The following is a 10,373-nucleotide window of genomic DNA, read 5'->3' on the forward strand; positions in this document are numbered from 1 at the left end:
CCTCGGCCTCTCAGAGTGCTGGGATTACAGGTGTGAGCCACTGTGCCCGGCCTGTTTTTCCATTTTTAAATAGTCGGGAAATAAAACCAAAAGAATATTTTGCAACTTGCAGAAATAATGTAAAATTCAAATAAATACATAAGTATCCACAAATAAGCAGGGTTTAAAAAAATTTTGAGACAGGGTCTCACTATGTTGTCCAAGCTGGACGCGAACTCTTGGGCTCAAGCGATCCTCCTGCCTCAGCCTTCCAAGTAGTTGGTAGTACAGGTGCCCGGCACGGTGCCAAGCACCTTTTTTTGTTGTTTGTTGAGACACGGTCTTGCTGTGTTTCCCGGGCTGGAATGCAGTGGCCATCATGGCTCACTGCAGCCTCGACCTCCGGGGCCCAAGTGATCCCCCTAACTCAGCCCCTCAAAGTGCTGGGATTACAATTGTGAGCCACTGCGCCTGGCCTCCCAGGTATTAAATAAAGTTTTATTGGAATCCCACCGTGCCCATTTGGTATATATGTCTGTGGCTGCTTTTTCTACTATAATGAACAGAGTTAGGTCATCATGACAGAGACCAAATGGCCTGCAGGGCTGAATAACATTAACTCTGTGGCTGTTGTAGAAAACACATGTCTTGGTGCAGTGGCTCACATCTGTAATCTCAGCACTTTGTGAGGCCAAGGCCAGAGGATCACTTGAGCTCAAGAATTTGAGGTTACAGTGAGCCATGATTGTGCCACTGCACTTCAGCCTGGGCACACAGCAAGATCACGGCTCTAAAAAAAAGAAAAGAAAGAAAACATGTGGGCGGGGCCAGGCATGGTGGCTCACACCTGTAATCCCAGCACCTTTGGAGACCAAGGCAGGCAGATCACCTGAGGTCGGGAGTTCAAGACCAGCCTAATCAACTTGGAGAAACCTTGTCTCTACTAAAAATACAAAATTAGCCGGGTGTGGTGGCGCGTGCCTACAATCCCAGCTACTTGGGAGGCTGAGGTGGGAGAATCGCTTGAACCCAGGAGGTGGAGGTTGTGGTGAGCTGAGATTGTGCCATTGCACTCTAGCCTGGGCAACAAGAGCAAAACTCCATCTCAAAAAACAAAAAGAAAAGAGAAAAAACAAAACATGTGGGCTGGATGTCACCCTAGCACTTTGGGAGGCTGGGGCGAGAGGATTGCTTGGGCCCAAGAGTTCAAGACCAGCCTTGGCAATATAGTGAGCCCCTATCTCTTGAAAAAAATAAAAAATTAGCGGGATGTGGCGGTGGGCGCCTGTAGTCTGAGCTGCTTGGGAGGTTGCAGTATAGAATCACTTTGAGCCCAAGAGGCAGAGGTTGCAGGGAGCCAAGATCGTGCCACTGCACTCCAGCCTGGGCAACAGAGTGAGACCCTCTCTCAGAAAAAGAAAACGTGTGTACATGTGAATCAGCCCGTGGGCCAATGACATTTGATTGCCTGTGCTTCCTGTCAGATGTCAGTTTCATGTGAACAGGATTTCTGTGTCTCGTTCTCTGTGGGACCACCAGTGCCCAGTACCATGGCTGGCACATTAGAGGCGCTGATAAATGTTTGCCAAATGAACGGAGGGAGGATTCAGGGGACAGACCCTAATCTCGGAGTGAGCCAGCCCCCATGGGAGCTGAAGTCCCAGTGTCCACCACGCACCGGGGTTCAGGCCTCACCCAGCTCGTCCCAGAGCTGCCTGCACTTGTCCGTCATGCCCGTGCCCTGTTGCTGCCATAGGGCCAGGCGCGGGTCCTGCAGAAACTGCTCGGTCATGAGGATCAGCATGCGCGCCCCGTTGGAGTCCCGCATTCGCAGCATCTCCCGCACCTGCGCCGGGGACAGGGTGGTGAGGAAGGGGTGGGGCGCCCGCGGGGCCTTCTGCACCCCACGCCCCCCACCGGCCCGCACAGCACCTTGCTGAACATGGAGCGCAGCTGCTGGCTGGCCCCGTAGTAGCCGCCGTTGGACAGCAGCTGCTTCACCTGCTCCTGGATCTGCTCCTCGTCCAGGTGCCAGCAGTTGGCGTCTTCGATTCCTGCGCCTGCGGTGGGGTCTGGGGCGCCTGCGCGGAGGAAAGGAAGCTGAGGCTGGGGCTGGAGTTGGGTTGGGGAGAGAGAGCGTCCATTNCTGACCTCATGATCCACCCGCCTCAGGCTCCCAAAGTGCTGGGATTATAGGCGTGAGCCGCCACATCCAGCCTAATTAACTATTTTTTAAGAGACGAGGTCTTGCTCTGTCACCCAGGTTAGAGTGCAGTGGCACAGTCATAGCTCACTGCAGCCTTGAACTCCTGGGCTCAAGTGATCCTCCTGCCTCAGCCTCCAGAGTAGCTGGAACTACAGGTGTGAGCCACGACACCCAGCTAATTTTTTTTTTTTTTTTTTTTTTTGGTTTTTGTAAAGACAGTGTCTAACTATGTTGCCCAGGCTGATGCTGAACTGGTGCCTCAAGCGATCCTCCCACCTCGGCCTCCCAATGAGCTGGGATCACAGGTGCGAGTCCCCGTGCACGGCTCAGGCAGACCGTATTCGTGCTCACCTTTCTTCTGCTGCTTGTAGCTCTCTAGCTGATGCCGAAGCTGCAGTCGGAGCGTGTTGACGACGGCACTTGCCAGCCGCAGGGCCTGGCGGGGGTATCCATGGGCACGCAGGGTGTCCACACGGGCGCAGGCGGTGGGGAAAGGTTCTCCCAGCCAGAGTGGGCGGCCCTGGGGGTCGAAAGTTGGTTTGTCCCCACCCACACTGCCTGTAAGGCTGCAGCTGTAGGAGTCACTGGCCAGGATCCTCTGCAGGTGGGCGTCATTCCAGTGCAGCTCTCCAGCCAGCAAGGCGCGGCCAAACACCGTGTAGCGGGGACTTGTGGCTGCCACCACTTCCTCTTCCTCCGAGCCTGTAGAGAGGCACCCAACATGGCCCAGTGGCGGGGAGGGGGGTCCCTAGAGCAGTTGAGCCATGGCCAGCTTGCCCCACCACGTGCCAACTTGGGGTTAGGCCTGGGCAAAGCTATGGGCATATATCATCTCCCCAGTCCTTGAAAGATACCTTCAAAGACCTTCAAAGATGGCTGCGTGGGCTGGGCATGGTGGCTCACACCTGTAATCCCAGCACTTTGGGAGGCCGAGGTGGGAGGATCACCTGAGGCCAGGAGTTTGAGACCAGCCTGGCCAACATGGTGACACCCCATCTACTAAAAGTAACCCTGGAATGATGGTGCACGCCTGTAGTCCCAGCTGCTCAGGAGGCTGAGGCATGAGAATCGCCTGAACCTGGGAGGCGGAGGTTGCAGTGAGCCAAGATCGCGTCACTGCACTCCAGCTTGGGTGACAGAGCAAGATTGTCTCAAAAAAAAAAAAAGGATGTGTGTATGTGTTAGGGGCTATTATAGCCCCATCATATGGTTGGAAAACACTCAGGTTGAGCAACTAACTGCCTGTCTCTCTTCCTACTTGCTATTTTTCTTCTTTTTTTTTGTGACAGGGTCTCGCTCTGTCGCCCAGTCTGGAGTGCAGTGGTACGACCTCTGCTCACTGCAACCTCTGCCTCCCAGGCTCAAGCGATTCTCCCACCTCAGCCTCCTGCCTGGGACTCCAGGCGCGTGCCACTGCACATGGTTAATTTTTGTGTTTTTTATAGAGACGAGGTCTCACCATGTTGCTCTGGCTGGTCGTGCACTCCTGGCCTCAAGCGATCTGCCCCTCTTTGCCTCCCAAAGTGCTGGGATTACAGGTGTGAGGCACGACGCCCGGCCTGTGCTTGCTATTTTTCTTTCCCTCCCTCCTCGATCTCTCTCTCTCTTCCCTCCTGTCTTCTCCGCCTCTCTTCCTCTCTCCATCCAACTCTGCCTCTCTTCACTTGTGTCTCCCTCCTCCATATCTCACTTTCCCCTTCTGTTTGATTCCTCCTGTCTTTTTTTCCTTTCTCACCCTCTTTGCTCCCATAGCTAGTAAGAGGCCAAGCCAGGAGACCAGCCCAGGACTGCAGGTGCTTTAAGTATTTTACTTCACTTGCCCACTTGGGCTGCCATTGCTCCTGCCCTCAGCACTCACTCTCTTTGGGCTGGACAAGTTGGGATTAGTCCTGGGAGAACAGCCAAGGACTGGGGTCCACATTGCTCTGCCCCATTCCCTCTCTCTCCTGGGAAGAGCACTATGATGGGAAGTGGGGCCATAGTTAGTGGTGATGGTTTTGGGGGTACATGGTAAAGACCCTTCTCTCCTACCTGGGCTGGGGGCCACCGTGGGCTGCAGGCTGGAGCTGTCGAAGGAGTAGTTGCCCTCTTCCAGTGGGCACACGTCGAGCTTGTCCCACCTGCTGAGCAGCTGGAGCCAGCCTGCCCTTTCCTCTGGTTTGCAGTGGGGGCTCAGGACGACGCAAACCCACAGGGCCCCTGAGGAGGCAGGGGCAGCCTTAATATTCCTGCCAACAGCGGCAGCAGCAGCACACACTTCCACAGTGCCCACTCTGTGCCAGGTGATGATCTGCTAACCCTTCACCTTGGCCCTCAGAAGTTGCAGTGCATAGCTTTTGCACCTTACAGGCAAGCAAACTGGGGCACAGAGCCGTAACGCGACTGTTGGGATTAGAGGGCCAGGCGCAGTGGCTCACACCTGTAATCCCAGCACTTAGGGAGGCTGAGGCAGGCGGATTACCTGAGGTCAGGAGTTTGAGACCAGCCTGGCCAACATGGTGAAACCCTGTCNCATCCACCCATCCATTTACCCATCCCACTCAAAACAACACCCACCCATCTGTTTACTCATCCATCACCTGAAGCACCACCTACTCATCCACCCCACTCAAGGCATGCCAGTCTCTCTCTACCTGCCCATGTCCCCCATATCAGCTCATCCACACACTCATACCCCTTACAGAACCACCTACCCCATCAGTCCATCATCCACCCTACCCATAATTCCCACCCCCTACCCATGTATGTACTCACCTTATTGATCCACGTGTCCACTCACCCCTTTTAACTTTCCAGTCCAAGTGAACTAACCACTCATGATACCCACCTCCCATTCATCCATCGACTCACACAAGTACACTCTCCACCAACCCAACAACTAACCCTAACTCTCTATTCTTCCATCAAATCAACCATTCATCATCAAACCATCCGTTCATATGTACCTCTCAAAACACCCATCATCCCATTCATCCATCCATCCACCCTACGCAAAGTGCCCAACTCGGCCCACCCACCATGCCGATCCTCACATATGAACCTTCCATTTGTCCATCAACTCACTCCCAATCCAGTTACCCATGGGCCCTTTCATTAACCTCATCTGTCCACCCCTCAGTCCACTTTAACCTCACTAGTCGAAGGCCTCCCCAACCAACCACCCATCCTCACCTCCAATCACCATCACCACCAATTCCGGCCTTCCTTTTTTATTTTTTTGAGTCAGGGTCTCAGTCTGTCATCAGGTTGGAGTGGAGTGTGGAGCGATCATAGCTGACTGCGTCCTTTATCTCCCAGGCTCGTGATCCTCCCATCTCAGCTTCCCAGATAACTACATACAGGCATGTGCCACTACGCCCAGCTCCTTGTGTTTATTTTTTGTAGAGAGGAGGTCTCACTATGTTGCCCAGGCTGGTCTTGAACTGCTGGTTTCAAGTGATCCTCCCTCCTCAGCCTCCCAAAATGCTGGAAATACAGGCATGAGCCACCAAACCCAGCTTCTAATTCCTACTCACCTAATGGCATACTTAATATCCCATCCAGGACAGGCTTGGTGGCTCACGCCTGTAATCCCAGCACTTTGGGAGGCTGAGGCAGGTGGATCACCTGAGGTCAGGAGTTCAAGACCAGCCTGGCCATCATGGTGAAACCCTGTCTCTACAAAAATGAGCCAGCATGATGGCATGTGTCTGTCATCCCAGCTACTCGGGAGGCTGAGACAAGAGAATTGCTTGAACCCAGGAGGCAAAGGTTGCAGTGAGCCGAGATCGCGCCACTGCACTCCAGCTTGGGTGACAGAGGAAGACTCCGTGTCAAAAAATAAAACAAAATAATCTCACCCACCCCATTCATTTTTCCACACCATCAGTTGCCCCAGTGCCTGATTGTGAACACTTGTTATTTTTTCTTTTTTTTTTTGGAGACAGGGTCTCACTTTGTCTCCCAGGCTGGAGTGCAGTGGTGTGATCTCGATTCACAGCAACCTCCACCTCCTGGGTTCAAGCGATTCTCCCACCTCAGCCTCCTGAGTAGCTGGAACTACAGGCGCCCCCCCACCACGCTGGCTAATTTTTGTATTTTAGTAGAGACAGGGTTTTGCCATGTTGGCTGGCTGGTCTCGAACTCCTGATGTCAACTGATCTGCCTACCTCGGCCTCCCAAAGTGCTCGCATTACAGGTGTGAGTCACCGTGCCTGGCCAATCACGAGCACTTTCCATGCCCACCCAGCACCACCCTCCATCATCCATGTATGCCTCCACCCACTACTCATCTTCCCCCATCCGAGATAGACAATGCAAGCCCCTTAGAGCCCCCCAAACCCTCCCAGTCCTCACCACCCCTCCTGGTGTATCCCCTCACCCATAACACCTCTGACACCCACAAATGTCCCACATTACCTTCACGCCCTCTTCCTCCCACACCCAGGCTGCTCCAGATCGACCCCCCCCAGCCCTGGGGCCAGACCTCCCACTTGCCCTCTAATGCAGGCTCTCCCCTCCCGCCCTTGCCTGTAGGCTGATTTGCAACTACTCATCTGTTCTGTGGCCAAATGATATCTGGGATCTGCCATTTGCTAGGTGGGTGACTTCAGATGATGCAGGCTATGGCTGGTTTTTCTGCCGTTCCGCCCCCACCCAGCTTCCCCTCATTCAGTGACCCATGCAGGACACTCAGCAAGTGGCGTGGCTGTGGGCCGCGGCGTCCTCTCCCCACTGGACCCCCGGGGTGGAGTGCCCTTACCATGCACCAAATTGATCTCCGAGCCCAGCAGGAGGATCTCATCAGCCAAGCGCTGGGCGGTGGGCAGCACCTCAGTGTGGTGAGCGCTGATGAGGTACTGCACGAACTTCTGCAGCTGGTCCCGGTTCATCTGGGAGAGCGTTTCTGAGATGGGCAGCCGTAGCTCCACCTGGCGGGCGTGCCGGATGCGGTACAGGGACAGGGCTACCACGTGGGCGCAGTAGAAGAGGTCGCGGTTGTCACAGCCGCAGCTCACGGAGGTGATCTTGCAGCGATCAAAGCTGATGGAGACGTGGTAGAGGCGTTCGGGCTCTCCAGGGCCCCCCGGCTCGCGGATGTTCCCGCTCAGGTGGAATCCTAAGGTCAAAGCCAAACTGTCCCGTCTGTGTCATCCCGAGACAGGCAGAGTTTGTGGTGCACAGCAAGACCCATTTGCAAAGCCCAGCTGAGCAACCTAGTGTAAGTCACTTCACTCTCTCTGCCTTTTTTTTTTTTTTTTTTTTAGACAGAGTCTTGCTCTGTTGCCAAGCTGGAATGCAGAGGCCTGATCTCAGCTCACTGCAACCTGCGCTGCCCGGGTTCACACAATTCCCCTGCCTTAGCTTCCCGAGTAGCTGGGATTACAGGCGCTTGCCACCACGCCTGGCTAATTTTTTTGTATTTTAGTAGAGTCGGGGTTTCACCATGTTGGCCAGGATGGTCTTGATCTCCTGACCTTGTGATCCGTCCGCCTCAGCCACCCAAAGTGCTGGGATTACAGGTGTGAGCTACTGCGCCTAGCCCACACGCAGCCACCTTTTTTGTATTTTTAGTAGAGACAGGGTTTCACTGTGTTGGTCAGGCTGGTCTCGAACTCCTGACCTCCGGTGATCCGCCCACTTTGGCTTCCCAAAGTGCTGAGATTACAGGTGTGAGCCACTGCGCCCGGCCTGCCCATCTATTCTTCCAGGTCACCCAACCCATTCCAAAGTTCCATCCATCCCACCTAAACACCTACCCATCTGCTTGTCCATCCCACCTGGCCATCTGTTTATCTATTTATCCATCCATCCATCCCTCCTTCTGTCCATCCATCTTGTCCTAAACATGACTAGCTCATTCATCCCTCTGCTCATTCATCCACTTGGTCATCTGATACGATTTAGCTCTGTGTCTGCACCCAAATCTCATGTTGAATTACGATCCCCAGTGTTGGAAGTGGGGTCTGGAGGGAGGTGACTGGATCATCGGGATGGTTTCTAATGGTTTAGCACCATCCCCTTAGTGCTACCTCATGATAGAGTTCTTATGAAATCTGGTTGTTTGAAAGTGTGTAGCATCTCCCCCTTTGCCTTTGCCCTCTCTCTCCTGCCAGCCATGTGATGTGTTCGCTTCTCTTTTGCCTTCTGCCATGATTTTAAGTTTCCTGAGGCCTCCCCAGATGCAGATGCCTGTGTAGCCCCCAGAACCATGAGCCAACTAAGTCTGTTTTCTTTATAATTACCCATTTTCAGGTATGTCTTTATGGCAGGTGAGAACAGACTAATACAACATCCCTCCAATCCATTCATCTATCTCACCTGAAACACAACGTACCCACACACCCATCCATTCATCCACCCACCTACCCATGCACCCACCCACCCATCTACTCACCCATCCATCCACCCATCCAACCATCCATCCATCCACTCATCCACCTATTCATCCAACCATCCATCCATCCACCCATCCACCAATCCATCCACTCATTCACCCATCCATCCATCCATCCATCCACCCATCCATCCATCCATCCATCCACTCATCCACCCATCCATCCATCCACTCATCCACCCAGCCACCCATCCATCCATCCACCCATCTATCCATCCACTCATCCACCCATCCATCCATCCATCCATCCATCCATCCACTCATCCACCCATACACCCATCCATCCAACCATCCATGCATCAATGCATCCATCCATCCATACATCTGTCCATGCATCCATCCATGCATCCATCCATCCATCCACCCATGCATCTACCCATGCATCCATCCATGCATCCATGCATCCATCCATCCATCCATCCATGCATCCATCCATCCAACCATCCATCCACTCATCCACCCATCCACCCATCCACCCATCCATGCAACCATCCAACCATCCATGCATCAATGCATCCATCCATCCATCCATGCATCTGTCCATGCATCCATCTATCCATCCACCCATGCATCCACCCATGCATCCATCCATCCATCCATCCATCNTTTTTTTTTTCTGAGATGGAGTTTTGCTCTGTCACCCAGGCTGGAGTGCAGTGGCGCCATCTCGGCTCACTGCAACCTCTACTTCCCTGGTTCAAGCAGTTCTCCTGCCTCAGCCTCCCGAGTAGCTGGAATTACAGGTGTGTACCATCATGCCTGGCTAATTTTTCTATTTTTAGTAGAAACGGAATTTCACCATGTTGGCCAGGCTGGACTTGAACTCCTGACCTCGTGATCTGCTCACCTTGGCCTCCCAAAGTGCTGGGATTACAGGCGGGAGCCACCTACGCCCTGCCCAACACTTGCTCCGATTTTCATTATGAATAACAGTATCCCAGCCATGATACCAAAGGTGGTTTTCTGAGTCGTTGGGTTACCATGAATATGGCCAGGGCTTCAGGAACTCCTCAATTTCCTGAGAAGATGGCAAAGGCCTGTGCTGCTCAGGGGCGAGTGGCCGATGAAGTGAGCCAGGGGCCAGGTCTCTCATTCACTCCCCCATGCCCCTCCCTGGCCCCTGGGCAGCCCAGTGCCAGGCTTATCTGACTGGTTGGGCAGCTCGGGCCCAGACTGGGTCATGCAGGGAGATGGCTTCCTCATACCTGCTGGAGGTTGCTGGAAGCCTGCAGTCAGCCAGGCCACGTCCCAGCACAGGGGATCTAAGGTGCCACAGAGCCCACAGACGGTTATCCTGACCCAGCCCCTGCTTCCAGCTGGGAGAAGTGGCCTGCTGCTGCTGGAGCTCTGGAGTCCCAGGCCTCACTTAGTTTCTGGCTCAGCCTCTACTGGTCCCCTTCTGGGTCCAGCTGCCTGAGGTCTAAGGCCTTTCCACTGCTCTCATTGCATCTCCCCCAATCTCTGCAGCCTTTGCGTTTTCTTAGCCTGATGTCTGAGACCAGCCCTCATAGCTGATCCTACGTGGCTCGTCCTGGTGGGTCATGCCTGTAATCTCAGTGCTTTGGGAGGCTGAGGCAGGAGGATCGCTTGAGCCCAGGAGTTCGAGACCAGCCTGGCCAACATGGTGGAACCCCGTGTCTCTACTAAAAATACAAAAAACTAGCCAGGCATGGTGGCAGGCGCCTGTAGTCCCAGCTACTTGAGAGGCTGAGGTAGGAGAAACACTTGAACCCAGGAGGTAGAGGCTACAGTGAGCTGAGATTGTGTTACTGCGCTCCAGCCTGGGTAACAGAGCAAGACTGTCTCAAAAAA

At 53.9% G+C, this 10,373-nt stretch overlaps 1 protein-coding gene across 1 annotated transcript in view; it reads right to left on the reverse strand.

Annotated features, from left to right (window-relative positions):
* Nucleotides 1-10,373, reverse strand: part of ZSWIM4 (zinc finger SWIM-type containing 4) — a 34,609-nt gene that overhangs the window by 20,100 nt on the left and 4,136 nt on the right. Inside the window, exons 3-6 of the mRNA XM_037727515.1 lie at nucleotides 9,712-9,823; nucleotides 6,844-7,309; nucleotides 4,217-4,475; nucleotides 2,537-2,887 (exon numbers count right to left, since the gene is read on the reverse strand). Of these exons, the coding sequence (XP_037583443.1) occupies nucleotides 2,537-2,887; nucleotides 4,217-4,475; nucleotides 6,844-7,309; nucleotides 9,712-9,823 (1,188 nt within the window). The remainder of the gene's footprint in view (nucleotides 1-2,536; nucleotides 2,888-4,216; nucleotides 4,476-6,843; nucleotides 7,310-9,711; nucleotides 9,824-10,373) is intronic.

This window comes from Cebus imitator, unplaced genomic scaffold (genome assembly GCF_001604975.1).
Source record: "Cebus imitator isolate Cc_AM_T3 unplaced genomic scaffold, Cebus_imitator-1.0 Scaffold234, whole genome shotgun sequence".
NCBI classification, from domain to species: domain Eukaryota; kingdom Metazoa; phylum Chordata; class Mammalia; order Primates; family Cebidae; genus Cebus; species Cebus imitator.